This window comes from Oncorhynchus keta, chromosome 14 (assembly GCF_023373465.1).
Source record: "Oncorhynchus keta strain PuntledgeMale-10-30-2019 chromosome 14, Oket_V2, whole genome shotgun sequence".
Taxonomy (NCBI): Eukaryota; Metazoa; Chordata; class Actinopteri; order Salmoniformes; family Salmonidae; genus Oncorhynchus; species Oncorhynchus keta.
The window spans coordinates 36,075,243-36,091,751 of NC_068434.1; the positions used below are offsets into that span (position 1 = coordinate 36,075,243).

The 16,509-nt window shown below is 44.4% G+C and overlaps 1 protein-coding gene across 1 annotated transcript; it reads left to right on the top strand.

Annotated features, from left to right (window-relative positions):
- The first annotated feature begins 177 nt into the window (after window positions 1–177).
- LOC118393331 (phospholipid phosphatase 5-like) lies at window positions 178–9,445 on the top strand. Its single transcript, XM_035785915.2, has 8 exons — window positions 178–550; window positions 1,015–1,148; window positions 1,262–1,370; window positions 1,604–1,694; window positions 1,798–1,861; window positions 5,830–5,954; window positions 6,240–6,410; window positions 6,543–9,445. Exons 2-8 carry the CDS (start codon window positions 1,078–1,080, stop codon window positions 6,704–6,706), a joined length of 795 nt encoding a protein of 264 aa, XP_035641808.1. The 5' UTR covers window positions 178–550; window positions 1,015–1,077; the 3' UTR covers window positions 6,707–9,445.
- Window positions 9,446–16,509: the final 7,064 nt, after the last annotated feature.

Consider the following 16,509-nt stretch of genomic DNA (forward strand, 5'->3'; position numbering starts at 1 on the left):
GTAATTTGTCAATCTCTTCATGGAAAATAGAATAGGACTTTACATTGCCAGATTAAAATAATCGATAGTAATTGCATTTTTATTCTTTTGTCAATGAGCCCAAAGACACTCTTGGGTCATAATAATCACATTTGTTATTTTACCATTTCCCCACCAGAGGTCGTCCCGTTATGTGACGTGGCATCGCACTTTATGCTGCGTTAAAGACAACTGGAAACTCGTGAAAAACGGGCTCCGACTGGGAAATATCGTTTTGAATGGTCACCCAACTCTGAATTCCAAGTTGAAAACTCGGGCATCTTTGTAGATCTCCAACTTGCCGTTCTGAAGATCATTAAAGTCATGATTTGACCTCGTTTTTTCCCGAGTTCCCAGTTGTCTTGAAAGCGCCATTATACTTCGACACGACCGACAAAGCTTTCTCCTCTGGGCATCTTTCTCGCTATACCTGTTTAGCGGATGGGTGAAGGATGATGATGGAGAGGCCCAGGTTACGGTAGCTAGCAGTGCGAGTATGCGGAGAAAGATTTAGTTAAACACCGAGTTTCAGGTTGGTCCTCCTGGTTTAGACCGCTGGAAATGCGGAAATGCCCCCAAATGTTATTCACAGATGTGTGGCAAGAGACAGATGATGTAGCTAGGCTAACGTTACTAGCAATAATATAAGATGTATCCAGCTATCTATACAAGAGCAGGGCACTGTTTCAAATGAATAAATTATGAATAATTTGTTTACGATATGCATTATACGATTTAGTTGGTCATTTTAAAGAGCACCACGAGGAAGGTGTATCCTATCAATTTATCGTGACGCTTTGTTCGATATGGAACAAGAAAGACTTGCATGCCTTCTCCCCTGTACCTGTTCTTGAACCAATCGATTTATTTGATTTGGTTCACACTGCCATCTGTCAACAATGTCGGACTTAAATATTTGTTATACATTGTGTTTATACATGTGTTAAATGTATCATTTTGAACCCATGTTCTTTCTTCCCCCCCCTTTCCTCCCAGTTTTGGAGAGGATTCTAGTGGATTTGCCAAGTGATCTGTCTGGAAATTAACCTGATAAACAAGATGAAGAGGGGTTTGCTGCGTGGCTTACTGCCAGAGGTGTCTATCCGACTGTTGCTTCTGGTTGTCTTCCTGTGAGTAATTCAAATTGAAACATCGCAATAGCATTGACAAATGTGTTCCTTATGGACTTGTCTGGTGCGCAACACAAATGAACTAAACTCTGTGTGTGTGTTATCTCCCTCAGTGTGACAGAGCAGCTTCCACCCTTTATTCGTGAGATCCAGGCAGAGGAGATGTGGCTGTATAGATTTCACAGAGTGGAGAATGACCATGTCCCCACCTCTCTCATGTTTGTGAGTACTGGTGTGTGTTAGGGGGAAGCACTGACTGAATTCACTGGAATCATGGAACATTGAATGTGAATATTTGTTCTGCTGGTAGTACTTTAGATTATAGCACAGGATAAACTGGAGAGCAACACTAACTTGTTGCCATGTTATTACCAGGTACTCTTGTGCTTTAATGTAAAGTGCTACCATTCTGTCTTACTAATTCTATTGCTATGGTACCATGTCCCTCGTATCAGAGCGTGGCGTGTTTCACTCCATTCCTGGTGATCCTGCTTTTCACCTTTCTGAAGAGAGTTGAGAGAGGAGACGTGAGAGAGGCCTCACTAGGTAAGGACTGACTGTAGAACTACACATGGTGTTTGGCCCCAGAGCAGCTGCACATAGATGTGTGAGAGAAATACTGAGCCAGTTGTTTGCCTCTGTACCTCAGCGGTGACTCTGGCTCTGGTACTGAACGGAGTTTTCACCAACGCCATCAAGCTGGTCGTGGGCCGGTGAGTACTAGTTTGGAATACTAGTCTGGAAATTTACGGTTAGGGTTACATTGCTACAAGCTCAGTATTATGCTGACTGAATGTGATGTAGTGTGTGTGCTTCAGGCCAGCTCAGTATTCTGCTGACTGGATGTGATGTAGTGTGTGTTCTGTGTGTGCTTCAGGCCAGCTCAGTATTCTGCTGACTGGATGTGATGTAGTGTGTGTTCTGTGTGTGCTTCAGGCCAGCTCAGTATTCTGCTGACTGGATGTGATGTAGTGTGTGTTCTGTGTGTGCTTCAGGCCAGCTCAGTATTCTGCTGACTGGATGTGATGTAGTGTGTGTTCTGTGTGTGCTTCAGGCCAGCTCAGTATTCTGCTGACTGGATGTGTTGTAGTGTGTGTTCTATGTGTGCTTCAGGCCAGCTCAGTATTCTGCTGACTGGATGTGATGTAGTGTGTGTTCTGTGTGTGCTTCAGGCCAGCTCAGTATTCTGCCGACTGGATGTGTTGTAGTGTGTGTTCTGTGTGTGTGCTTCAGGCCAGCTCAGTATTCTGCCGACTGGATGTGATGTAGTGTGTGTTCTGTGTGTGTGCTTCAGGCCAGCTCAGTATTCTGCCGACTGGATGTGTTGTAGTGTGTGTTCTGTGTGTGCTTCAGGCCAGCTCAGTATTCTGCCGACTGGATGTGATGTAGTGTGTGTTCTGTGTGTGCTTCAGGCCAGCTCAGTATTCTGCTGACTGGATGTGATGTAGTGTGTGTTCTGTGTGTGCTTCAGGCCAGCTCAGTATTCTGCTGACTGGATGTGATGTAGTGTGTGTTCTGTGTGTGCTTCAGGCCAGCTCAGTATTCTGCTGACTGGATGTGATGTAGTGTGTGTTCTGTGTGTGCTTCAGGCCAGCTCAGTATTCTGCTGACTGGATGTGATGTAGTGTGTGTGCTTCAGGCCAGCTCAGTATTCTGCTGACTGGATGTGATGTAGTGTGTGTTCTGTGTGTGCTTCAGGCCAGCTCAGTATTCTGCTGACTGGATGTGATGTAGTGTGTGTTCTGTGTGTGCTTCAGGCCAGCTCAGTATTCTGCTGACTGGATGTGATGTAGTGTGTGTTCTGTGTGTGCTTCAGGCCAGCTCAGTATTCTGCCGACTGGATGTGATGTAGTGTGTGTTCTGTGTGTGCTTCAGGCCAGCTCAGTATTCTGCCGACTGGATGTGATGTAGTGTGTGTTCTGTGTGTGCTTCAGGCCAGCTCAGTATTCTGCTGACTGGATGTGATGTAGTGTATGTTCTGTGTGTGCTTCAGGCCAGCTCAGTATTCTGCTGACTGGATGTGATGTAGTGTGTGTTCTGTGTGTGCTTCAGGCCAGCTCAGTATTCTGCTGACTGGATGTGATGTAGTGTGTGTTCTGTGTGTGCTTCAGGCCAGCTCAGTATTCTGCCGACTGGATGTGATGTAGTGTGTGTTCTGTGTGTGCTTCAGGCCAGCTCAGTATTCTGCTGACTGGATGTGTTGTAGTGTGTGTTCTGTGTGTGCTTCAGGCCAGCTCAGTATTCTGCCGACTGGATGTGATGTAGTGTGTGTTCTGTGTGTGCTTCAGGCCAGCTCAGTATTCTGCTGACTGGATGTGATGTAGTGTGTGTTCTGTGTGTGCTTCAGGCCAGCTCAGTATTCTGCTGACTGGATGTGATGTAGTGTGTGTGCTTCAGGCCAGCTCAGTATTCTGCTGACTGGATGTGATGTAGTGTGTGTTCTGTGTGTGCTTCAGGCCAGCTCAGTATTCTGCTGACTGGATGTGATGTAGTGTGTGTTCTGTGTGCGCTTCAGGCCAGCTCAGTATTCTGCTGACTGGATGTGATGTAGTGTGTGTTCTGTGTGCGCTTCAGGCCAGCTCAGTATTCTGCTGACTGGATGTGATGTAGTGTGTGTGCTTCAGGCCAGCTCAGTATTCTGCTGACTGGATGTGATGTAGTGTGTGTTCTGTGTGTGCTTCAGGCCAGCTCAGTATTCTGCTGACTGGATGTGATGTAGTGTGTGTTCTGTGTGTGCTTCAGGCCAGCTCAGTATTCTGCTGACTGGATGTGATGTAGTGTGTGTTCTGTGTGTGCTTCAGGCCAGCTCAGTATTCTGCTGACTGGATGTGATGTAGTGTGTGTTCTGTGTGTGCTTCAGGCCAGCTCAGTATTCTGCTGACTGGATGTGATGTAGTGTGTGTTCTGTGTGTGCTTCAGGCCAGCTCAGTATTCTGCTGACTGGATGTGATGTAGTGTGTGTTCTGTGTGTGCTTCAGGCCAGCTCAGTATTCTGCTGACTGGATGTGATGTAGTGTGTGTTCTGTGTGTGCTTCAGGCCAGCTCAGTATTCTGCTGACTGGATGTGATGTAGTGTGTGTTCTGTGTGTGCTTCAGGCCAGCTCAGTATTCTGCTGACTGGATGTGATGTAGTGTGTGTTCTGTGTGTGCTTCAGGCCAGCTCAGTATTCTGCTGACTGGATGTGATGTAGTGTGTGTGCTTCAGGCCAGCTCAGTATTCTGCTGACTGGATGTGATGTAGTGTGTGTGCTTCAGGCCAGCTCAGTATTCTGCTGACTGGATGTGTTGTAGTGTGTGTTCTGTGTGTGCTTCAGGCCAGCTCAGTATTCTGCCGACTGGATGTGATGTAGTGTGTGTTCTGTGTGTGCTTCAGGCCAGCTCAGTATTCTGCCGACTGGATGTGTTGTAGTGTGTGTTCTGTGTGTGCTTCAGGCCAGCTCAGTATTCTGCCGACTGGATGTGTTGTAGTGTGTGTTCTGTGTGTGCTTCAGGCCAGCTCAGTATTCTGCCGACTGGATGTGTTGTAGTGTGTGTTCTGTGTGTGCTTCAGGCCAGCTCAGTATTCTGCCGACTGGATGTGATGTAGTGTGTGTTCTGTGTGTGCTTCAGGCCAGCTCAGTATTCTGCTGACTGGATGTGATGTAGTGTGTGTTCTGTGTGTGCTTCAGGCCAGCTCAGTATTCTGCTGACTGGATGTGATGTAGTGTGTGTGCTTCAGGCCAGCTCAGTATTCTGCTGACTGGATGTGATGTAGTGTGTGTTCTGTGTGTGCTTCAGGCCAGCTCAGTATTCTGCTGACTGGATGTGATGTAGTGTGTGTTCTGTGTGTGCTTCAGGCCAGCTCAGTATTCTGCTGACTGGATGTGATGTAGTGTGTGCTTCAGGCCAGCTCAGTATTCTGCTGACTGGATGTGATGTAGTGTGTGTTCTGTGTGTGCTTCAGGCCAGCTCAGTATTCTGCTGACTGGATGTGATGTAGTGTGTGTTCTGTGTGTGCTTCAGGCCAGCTCAGTATTCTGCCGACTGGATGTGTTGTAGTGTGTGTTCTGTGTGTGCTTCAGGCCAGCTCAGTATTCTGCCGACTGGATGTGTTGTAGTGTGTGTGCTTCAGGCCAGCTCAGTATTCTGCTGACTGGATGTGATGTAGTGTGTGTTCTGTGTGTGCTTCAGGCCAGCTCAGTATTCTGCCGACTGGATGTGTTGTAGTGTGTGTTCTGTGTGTGCTTCAGGCCAGCTCAGTATTCTGCCGACTGGATGTGATGTAGTGTGTGTTCTGTGTGCTTCAGGCCAGCTCAGTATTCTGCTGACTGGATGTGATGTAGTGTGTGTTCTGTGTGTGCTTCAGGCCAGCTCAGTATTCTGCTGACTGGATGTGATGTAGTGTGTGTGCTTCAGGCCAGCTCAGTATTCTGCTGACTGGATGTGATGTAGTGTGTGTTCTGTGTGTGCTTCAGGCCAGCTCAGTATTCTGCTGACTGGATGTGATGTAGTGTGTGTTCTGTGTGCGCTTCAGGCCAGCTCAGTATTCTGCTGACTGGATGTGATGTAGTGTGTGTTCTGTGTGCGCTTCAGGCCAGCTCAGTATTCTGCTGACTGGATGTGATGTAGTGTGTGTGCTTCAGGCCAGCTCAGTATTCTGCTGACTGGATGTGATGTAGTGTGTGTTCTGTGTGTGCTTCAGGCCACGGCCAGACTTCTTCTACCGCTGTTTCCCAGACGGACAGATGAACCTGGAGATGCACTGCAGCGGCGACCCAGAAGTGGTCATGGAGGGCAGGAAGAGCTTTCCCAGTGGACACTCCTCCTGTAAGGCCCAATCCGATTGGCTAGTCCTCTTGCGAGAGCAGATCTGATTGGCTGTGAGACTACAGTGGGCTCGTTCAGATTAAAAGATAGTTAGGCTGGACCTGTGTGTGTGTGCAGTATATGTGTGTGGTAACTTTGATAAACAATGTTGTGTTTATTCAGGCACTGGTCTAAGCATTCTCATGTCAAGCCTTCTCATATCATTATGAATAAAACTGTTGATCCTACTTTGATACATGTGCCTGCCCCATCTCTGATCCCCTCTCTCCTCTCGTCTTGTCCAAGTTGCATTCACTGGACTGGGCTTCACAGCGCTGTATGTGGGGGGTAAGCTGCGGTGCTTTAATCTGGGGGGTCGTGGCAGGGCCTGGAGACTGTGTCTCTTCCTCGCTCCGCTCCTCCTCGCCTTCATGATCGCTCTCTCCAGGACCTGCGACTACAAACACCACTGGCAAGGTGAGAGGGCTAGCCATTAACCATGTTCACTTTGAAAAGCGCTATAAACATATAAGAAAATATTATTCTAATCCATTATTGAGAGACGTGCTAAGATCTTTGTGTCACTTCCGTTGTCCCCTCTGTGTTTAGATGTGTTGGTGGGTTCTGGTCTGGGTCTGGTGTTCTCTTGGCTGTGCTACAGACAGCACTACCCCTCCCTCCAGGACCCTGACTGTCACCGGCCACTACGCCACAGAGAGACTGTTCCTGCTGTGCAGGAACGCAAGCTGGCCAACTACATATTACCTCTATAGCTGGCCAACTACACATTACCCCTATAGTGCTACTCCAACTATATATTGGAATCAAATGAAATTGTATTTGACACACGCGCCGAATAAAACAGGTGTAGACCTTACAGTGAAATGCTTACTTACAAGCCCTTAACCAACAATGCAGTTTTAAGAAAAAATATGTGTTAAAGTATTTACTAAATAAACTGACGTAAACAATACATAAATAAAAATGGAAAAAGATTAAATAGAAAAATAACAAATAATTAAAGAGCAACAATAAAATAACAGTTACGAGGCTATATACAGGAGTAACCGGTACAGAGTCAATGTGCTGGGGCACAGGTTAGTCAAGTTAATTGAGGTAATATGTACATGTAGGTAGAGGGGGGGGCAGCGCACAATTGGCCCACTATTGGCCGGTGTAGGCCGTCGTTGTAAATAAGAATCTGTTCTTAACTGACTTGCCTAGTTAAATAAAGGTTAAATACATGTCGTTTTTTATTCAGGAATCTTATGGCTTGTCTGTAAAAGCTGTTAAGAACCCTTTTTTTTTTACCTAGACTTGGTGCTCCTGTACCGCTTGCTTTAAGGTAGCAGAGAGAACAGTCTATGCCTATGGTGGCTGGAGACTTTGGCTATTTTTAGGGCCTTCCTCTGACACCGCCTGGTATAGAGGTCCTCGATGGCAGGCAGCTAAGCCCCAGTGATGTACTGGGCTGTACACACTACCCTCTGTAGTAACTTGCGGTCGGAAGCCGAGCAGTTGCCAAACCAGGTGGTGATGCAGCCAGTCAGGATACTCTCGATGGTGCAGCTGTATAACGTTTTGAGGATCTGAGGACCCATGCCAAATCTTGTCAGTCTCCTGAGGGGGAATAGGCATTGCCCTTCACGACTGTCTTGGTGTGTTTGGACCATGACAGTTCGTTGGTGATGTAGCCACCAAGGAACTTGAAGCTCTCAACCTGCTCCACTACAGCCCAGTCGATGAGAATGGGGGTGTGCTTGGCCCTCTTTCTCCTGTGGTCCACGATCATCTCCTTTGTCTTGATCACGTTGAGGGAGAGGTTGTTATCCTGGCACCACACTGTCTCATCGTTGTCAGTGATCAGGCCTACCGCTGTTGTGTCGTCGGCAAACTTAATGATGGTGTAGGAGTCATGCTTGGCCATGCAGTCATGGGTGAACAGGGAGTACAGGAGGGGACTGAGAACACACACCTGAGGGCCCCCTTGTTGAGGATCCGCATGAGAGATGTATTGTTACCTACCCTTACCACCGGGGTCGGCCTGTCAGGAAGTCCAGGATCCAGTTACAGAGGGAGGTGTTTAATCCCAGGGTCCTTCAGTTGGACAACTGAATAGGTATCCACCTTTCCTCTTAGCTTAGTGATGAGCTTTGAGGGCACTGTGGTGTTGAGCTGTTGTCAACGAATAGCATTCTCACGTAGGTGTTGCTTTTATCTTGGTGGGAAAGGGCTCCCGGGCTCCTAAGTAGGACAACGGTCTATGGCCATGCCGTGGCAGCAGGGTAGCCTAGAGGTTGTACTAGTAACAGGAAGGTTGCAAGTTCAAACCCCCGAGCTGACACGGTATGGATCTGTCGTTCTGCCCCTGAACAGGCAGTTAACCCACTGTTCCTAGGCCGTCATTGAAAATAAGAATTTGTTCTTAACTGACTTGCCTAGTTAAATAAAGGTTTTTTAAAAAATTAAAAAATAAAATCTCAGTGCTACAGACCCTGGTTCGATTCCAGGCTGTATCACAACCGGCCGTGATTGGAATCCCATTGGGTGCACAATTGGCCCAGCGTCGTTAGGGTTTATCCAGGGTAGGCCGTCAATGTAAATAAGAATTTGTTTGTAACTGACTTGCCTAGTTAAATAAAGGTTCAATGAAAAAAGGACAATGTGAAGCGCAATAGAGATTGCGTCGTCTGTGGATCTGTTGGGGCGGTATGCAAATTGGAGTGGGTCTAGGGTTTCCTGGATAATGGTGTTGATGTGAGCCGTGACCAGCCTTTCAAAGCACTTTATGACTACAGATGTGAATGCTACGGGTCAGTAGTCATTTAGGCAGGTTAACTTTGTGTTCTTTGGCACAGGGACTATGGTGGTCTGCTTGAAACATGTTGGTGTTACAGCTCAAATCGTACTACATACTAGCCCTATAGTGCAAATCCAACTACATACTACCCCTCTAGTGAAATAGCGTTTACATACTACCCCTTCATCCCGGGTTCTTTATATCAGGCCAAAATTTTAACCCTGAGTGGGGAGGAGAGGGACTGTAATTTTTGAGCCCACCAGATACCAGGTGCTAAGCTGTCAGTGCTACTGAAATCATTTGTATTCCCTGGAAGTAGGAAAGTCCTCTCAACGCACACACTGGATTAACCACAGCAGTTAATGATTTTTTCCTCATATTATGATATCCTATTTGTTTTGTCTGATTTATTGTGCACTACTTTTGACCACATCCCTATAGGCCCCGATCAAAAGTAGTGCACTGTATATGGAATAGGGTGCCATTTGGGAGGCAGACCCGTCTGTGGAGGCGAGGGTGCACTTTTCTGTAGAGTTCAGTGTCAACACTAGGATTACAGTGGCCTAGAATCACATTAGTTTGTACATTTAGAGTTCATCCTTCACATCAGTGGTCACCATCTGGTTGATCGTGATCAGATTTCCAAGCCATTCCTAATCGATCACCAAACATTTCTGTAAAAAAAACGCAACAATAAAGCCTTGCAATCCTAGTTTTTTAAATTGGTTTTGTGCTTTTTGCGGTAGGTGCACTTGGTTCAGCAGACCATGCACCGGGAAGTGTTCCCATTTTGAACCATTTCGTGTGTCTGAATGTAGAACACCGCCTACCCGGCAGGCCCAGAGAGCAAAACAAGTGCACCTATAGGTCTACCGCTGGCCAATCAGATAGCTCAGATTATCGTGTCTGCACAGTTTCTTTGCGCCATAGACTGTAAAAACAAGCCTCGAACGCACAGCAAAGTTGATGTGAGATTTCAAAACTTTTTAAACAATAACTATGGAGACTCAATGAATACAGCAAAGAGCTGCTGTTTTTCTAAGTAAGTTCATGATTAAATTGTTATTCAGAACTGTCAACACTTTGTTCAGCAGTTTTATAATCCATAAAATGTGTTCTCGCTATTTCCACTCGCGCTACAACCAGCACTGCAGCTGCAATGAATGAGTTTAGGGAGAGAGGAGGGATGGTGAGAGGAGGGAGAGAGGAGGGAGGGATGGTGAGAGGAGGGATGGTGAGAGGAGGGAGGGATGGTGAGAGGAGGGATGGTGAGTTGAGTGAGAGGGAGAGAGGAGGGATGGTGAGTCGGGTGAGAGGAGGGAGGGAGAGTCGGGTGAGAGGAGGGAGGGAGAGTCGGGTGAGAGGAGGGAGGGAGAGTCGGGTGAGAGGAGGGATGGTGAGTCGGTGAGAGGAGGGATGGTGAGTCGGGTGAGAGGAGGGAGGAAGGGTGAGAGTAGGGGGGGTGAGAGGAGAGAGGAGGGATGGAGAGAGGAGGGAGGGTGAGAGGAGGGAGGGTGAGAGGAGGGAGGGAGAGAGGAGGGAGGGAGGGAGGGAGGGAGGGAGAGAGGAGGAAGGGAGAGAGGAGGGATGGAGAGAGGAGGGAGGGTGAGAGGAGGGAGGGTGAGAGGAGGAAGGGAGAGAGGAGGGATGGTGAGTCGGGTGAGAGGCAGCCTCACCGCTGCTCCCTGCCTCCCCTCAGACGGAACATCAGATGCTGGCTGTTAGTCCAGTTTAAAAAATGTAAAAAGGCAATTATTATGCTCTCAGCTGTGTCTCACAGGTAATACAACAAATTATTTTTTACCATTCTGATCCTATACCAACATTTCTTAAATATAATTTCAAAATGATCTGAGAAGAACAACATTGGCAGGGCAATTCAAGAGTAGCCAATATGCAGTGATAATGTATTGGGCCTATAGCCTACTGCATAAATCTCATTGCTACAAAACTGCTTTCAATTGGTTAATGTTGCATAGGCTTACGTTTTTTAAGTAATGTTTAAAAAAAAAAAAATGAGTGGTAGGATCTCAGCTTGCATTTTGTCTCGGAAAGTGATCTTGACTCAGAGAAGTTTGGTGACCACTGCTTTACATGGTTTGTATTCCTGTGTATTTATTCCCGTTCAGGACAGTTGTTTCTGCAGATAAGTTACTTAGTTGTACTGTGATGCTGGTAAAACTGATACCAGTATGCAAACTGCTGTATGGCTGACACCATTGAAATGTTTGGACTTTGGAGGCAGTTCTGTGATGGCAGTAACCCCAGTAAAGGCAATCGGATGGAGATGGTTTGGGATGTGAGGAAGAAACAGTTTCCAGCAGGAACAGCTGACAGACTGATTGATGTGTGCCTTTTTCAATATTTTAGTTATTTTTTACAGTCCTCTTTAAACCAATAAGCTATTCACTCATTGCATGTACTGCACATACAGTTGAACTCGGAAGTTTACATACACCTTAGCCAGATACATTTAAACTCAGTTTTCATAATTCTTGACATTTAATCCTAGTAAAAATTTCCTGTCTTGGGTAAATTGGACCATTCCTCCTGACAGAGCTGGTGTAACTGAGTCAGGATTGTATAGGCCTCTTTGCTCACACACGCATTTTCAGTTCTGCCCACAAAATTATGTGAATTAGCATATCAGAAGCTTCTAAATCCATGACATAATTTTCTGGAATTTTCCAAACTGATTCAAGGCAGTCAAATTAGTGTATGTAAACTTCTGACCCACTGGAAATGTGATACAGTGAAATAATCTGTCTGTAAACAATTGTTGGAAAAATTACTTGTCATGCAAAAAAGTAGATGTCCTAACCGACTTGCCAAAACTATAGTTTGTTAACAAGAAATGTGTGGAGAGGTTAAAAAACGAGTTTTAATGACTCCAACCTAAGTATATGTAAACTTCCAACTTCAACTGTATATACTTTAGTGTATGCTTCCTTGTTTTGCTTAAGTATTGTCTGTAGAAAACAACTTGGTCAAAGCGCATCTTGAACCTTCTCCCGACTCTCATTGACATCAAGGAATGGTTTTCAGGAAACTTCGACTCGCATGCATTTTTCAAGTTTTGTCATTACTGTGTACGCTTACATTGATTGATTGTTTAACATCAATCTGATCAGATAGAATTTAACATTACAATGTGTATAGATTTGATTCCAACTTGTTGTATTTACTTTTTACTTCATCCAACGTGGTGTTGGTTAAACGTCTGTAGACATGGTGCCGTTTTGTAGATTGTGTAAGGAGGATACACAGGGTGTGTTTAGAATGGAATCGGGCCAACATTCTGCTTCTAGAATGAAGTGGCAGAGGGAGTCAGTATAAATGAATCTGAATTTAATTTTGAATCAGAATCTGAAGTTATAGAAATTGGCAAGGGGTGTTAAAGTTTTATTGAAATTATAATGGGTCCTTTTACTTATAACTACATGTTTTTTCTTTGTAGCTCATATTTATGTGGTAATGTCAGTTGGCAATGAAGATAATTCATTTTAGGGCTGAATTAAAATGTTATTTAGTTGCTAGGTTCCTGCTCCATAGACTACTGATTGTGCCCAATTGTTTTAATTTACACGCAACACACTTTTATATTTTGGTGAAGATAATTTAGGCACACTAATGAATGTGGTGCCAACTTGCATGTTCCGCTGCTCAAGAGTCTCTAATTTATCAGGGTATAGGGGTTGTTTTAATATTAGGCTACTGCTTGTGTCCTTCCAGCTTCCACTTATCTGCCTTTGCCTGTAGAGGAGACAACTACAACTGCTCCTGTTAACACTGTAGGCGGATTGTATTTGTTGTGATGAACTTATTGGTGACACACTTTTACTATCATGTTTCTTAATAAACCACTCGAATCTACACATCGTCTGCTGCCTATTCTTCAACTGAACCATCAATAATGAAATATTTGTCGCAGTAGAACAAATGAATGGCCACATCTTCAAAGATCAACAGATTCAATCTGCTAAAACAGATTGGAAAGCGCCCTTACAAGGCGGGATAATGATTTAAATCGTTTCACTGTCCAGACCCATCTACACTTGTGAGATATCCAGACACAATGCGTGCCTGACTACCTCCGGAGGAAGGAAGGGAGAAGGAAGATCACTACCAGATCGCGTCTTTTGATCGTCTACAAATGTGGACACAATCAGGACAAAAGGTGCATGTCAGCAGGTAGCCTAGTGATTAAGCACGTTGGGCCAGAAACTGAAAGGTCACTGGTTTGAAACTCTGAGCCGGCAGGGTTGGAAAATCTGCCGTTCTTCCCTTGAGCAAGGCAGTTAACCCCCAACAACTGGACGTCGATTAAAAAACTCTTAAGGATCCGCCCCCTTTTTACATTTTCACCTAAAATGACATACCCAAATCTAACTGCCTGTACCTCAGGACCTGAAGCAAGGATATGCTTCATATATTTGAAAGGAAACACTTTGAAGCTTGTGGAAATGTGAAATGAATGTAGGAGAATAGAACACATTAGATCTGGTAAAAGATAATACAAAGGGAAAGCCAACTGTTTTGTTTAATTTTTTTGTACCATCTTTGAAATGCATGAGAAAGGCCATAATGTATTATTCTAGCCCAGTTGCAATTTCAAGTTTGGCTACTAGATGGCAGCAGTGTATGTGCAAAGTTTTAGACTGAACTAATGAACCATTGTATTTCTGTTGAAAGTTTTGAGTCAAGACTGCCCAAATGAGCCTAATTGGTTTATTAAACACTTTTCAAGCTCATTACTTTGCACTCTCCTCAAACAATAGCATGATATCATTTCACTGGAATAGCTCCTGTAAATTGGACAGTACTGTTAGATTAACAAGAATTTAAGCTTTCTGCAAATATCAGATATGTCTATGTCCTGGGAAATGTTCTTGTTACTACCAACCTCATGCTAATCGCATTACCCTATGTTAAAGCAACCGGCCCGCAGGGGACACACCGATCCTGTAGTGGTTTTAAGGCAGCCCCCTGCACCTCTCTGATTCAGAGGGGTTGGGTTAAATGCAGAAGACACATTTCAGTTGAATCCATTCATTTGTACAACTAACTAGATATCCCCCTTTCCCTTTCAATAGGAAATTACCTTAACATTTCTAGCACGATATCACAGATGATCCATTATATTGGATAATCGAGTGGTCGCTCTAACAATGAAGAGAAACGACTTCAAAAATGAAATGCAGTCGGGACTACTCTAGCCAATGAGAGTGCAGATACACGTGTGAACAACAGGCACAACTCCTAATTATATCAGTACAATGCATTATAAAACATTTTCTTGATCAAATAAGCCACACATAGCAAAAAAAGCCATTACATTTTTTGAAACTCATTGACCTCCATATAAAAACAAATCGCTTGGTGAGAGGGGCTGCCTAAATCGGCCTCGTCGGTGCCCAGATGTTGGGCAGCTAACTACCTTGCTCAAGGGAAGAACTGCAGATTTTTCAACCTTGCAAGCTCGGGGATTTGAACCAGGGACCTTTCAGTTACTGGCCCAATGCGATATGGTGAGCACTTGACCTTTCCTCGAGCGACACCATCAGGCCTTTCCATTTTGTTTTCCATTTTTCATTTCCACTTTTACAGCAGCTTATTTTCTAGTTGGTATGTGTACATAGTTCAAAAATCTGCTGCTGATTTTATTATTTTGTTTGTTATATCATTCTATAGATGATAATGTTCATTTATTTTAATTGAAGAGATTAATGTATGTTATATTTATTTTAAGTTATTCATCAATGTTATGAGAACTTTCCATTCAAGAATGGTACCATTAAAATGACATTTAGACTGTAAAAGATGGCCTTTAGTACTTTTCTTATAGAGGGTATCAGTCTTGCATCAAATAGTGAATTCCACTGTATGCAAAATGTTGCATGCATGTCTGCACAGTGTTACATTTTCACAGCCAACTGTCAGTAAATATCGCACAGTAAATATTGGACTATTTAGGTAAATTTATTTAAAGCTTTGAATGGGTTGATTGGGTTCTGGAGGTGTGTGGTTAGAGCAATTGCGGCCTGTGGAGGTGGGGCCCAATGTGTTATCTTTTCATGGGGCCCAAAATCCCTAGCGGAGCCCATTCCTGTTGTTCACACGTGTATCTGCCCTCTCATTGGCTAGAGTCTTCCCAACAGCATTCCACTTTTGAAGACATTTCTCTTCACTGTTAGAACAGCCGCTTGAGTATCTGGTCAATAGAATGGATAATCTGTGATATCGTTCTAGACTTTTTAGGTCATTTCTTATTGAAAGGAAAGGGAAAGGGGGATACCTAGTCAGTTGTACAACGAATGGATTCAACTGAAATGTGTCTTTCTGTATTTAACTCAACCCCTCTGAATCAGAGATGTGCGGGGGGCTGCCATAATCGGCACCCACGTCATCGGCACCCGGGGAAAAGTGGGTTAACTGCCTTGCCCAGGGACAGAGCCGACATTGCAGTGTTTACCGTGAATGCAGTCTCCACTATAACGTGGGAACAATACCTTTACATTTCAATAATGCCGTAACTCTAAATTTCCAGGAAATCTGGTCACAATGTGGACAAATAAGGCTGCTTCTACACAGGCACCCCAATTTGGTTCTTTTTTCCCTAGGCAAGTTAGCTAAGAACAAATTCTTATTTACAATGACGGCCTACCCCGGCTAAACCCTCTCCTAACCCGGACGACGCTGGGCCAACTGTGTGCCGCCTTATGGGACTCCCAATCACAGCCGGTTGTGATACAGCCTGGGATCAAACCAGGGTCTGTAGTGACACCTCTTGCACTGAGATGCAGTGCCTTAGACCGCTGCGTCACTCGTGAGTGTAGGCATTTGTAGAGGCATATCTGAAAATGTGGGCACAATCAGAATGTGGACAAGATTAGGACACAGGACCAATGTTAGCACCAGGTATAAACGAGGCCAGAGGTGCCTTTCTCTTTCACTGTCTCATACCATTTGAATGAAGGAATCCCCTGCTAATTGTAGATGTAGCAGTTGTGGTTTCCTTAATTCAAACGGTTTTCTGACAGACTGTTCTCACAGTATCAGTAAGGCAGAGAGTAACAGCTTCTACACCTGCATTGCTGTTTGGGGATTTAGTCTGGGTTTCTGTACAGCACTTTGTGACATCAGCTGATGTAAGAAGGGCTTTATAAATACATTTGATTGATTGATTGGCCATCAAACTGAGACACTGAGAACATAATTTCTGTTACAAGGTAAGTATCTATTCATTTAGGAAACACCATGACATAGGAGGGTGGGGGGGTTAGAGTAATTGTTATGTTTGAACAAAGTTTCAGGCTACTTTTGAACTTTTTCAGTTGAAAAAGGATATTCCGAGTGTAACTAATAGTAATATAAAGACATTGAGCCAAATGGCGATATTTACATAAACATTGTTTTCCCCAAAACTTCAGAAATGACCACATAAGGAAATGTATCATTTCCTGTTGTACACTTGTTCTGAGTTTACTGGATGGGCAAATTTCCATAATATTTATATATTTTTTGCAGTTTAGTATTTCATCTCAAAATAACCCCAGTTGGTAGGCTGTGAAATATGTGGTAGTTTGAGGGTACATTTTTCAACCTGTAACTCCACCAACTTGGTGAAAGTTTCAGGCCATTTACAAAAACCTGTTAAAGGGAAATTTCACCACTTTTAAACATATTCATCATCTCCAGTGGAAACACCTATTCAGGCTTGAGATAAAATGTATATTTAACTTAATGTTTTATTTATTGAAATCTGTTTTAAAGATG

Bases quoted from the DNA above. Each gene is read 5' to 3' on its own strand.
- LOC118393331 (XM_035785915.2), top strand. From the start codon at position 1,078: ATGAAGAGGGGTTTGCTGCGTGGCTTACTGCCAGAGGTGTCTATCCGA. The intron at 5,955-6,239 runs GTAAGGCCCAAT...GTCTTGTCCAAG, and splicing joins TCCCAGTGGACACTCCTCCT to TTGCATTCACTGGACTGGGC. The intron at 6,411-6,542 runs GTGAGAGGGCTA...CTCTGTGTTTAG, and splicing joins CTACAAACACCACTGGCAAG to ATGTGTTGGTGGGTTCTGGT.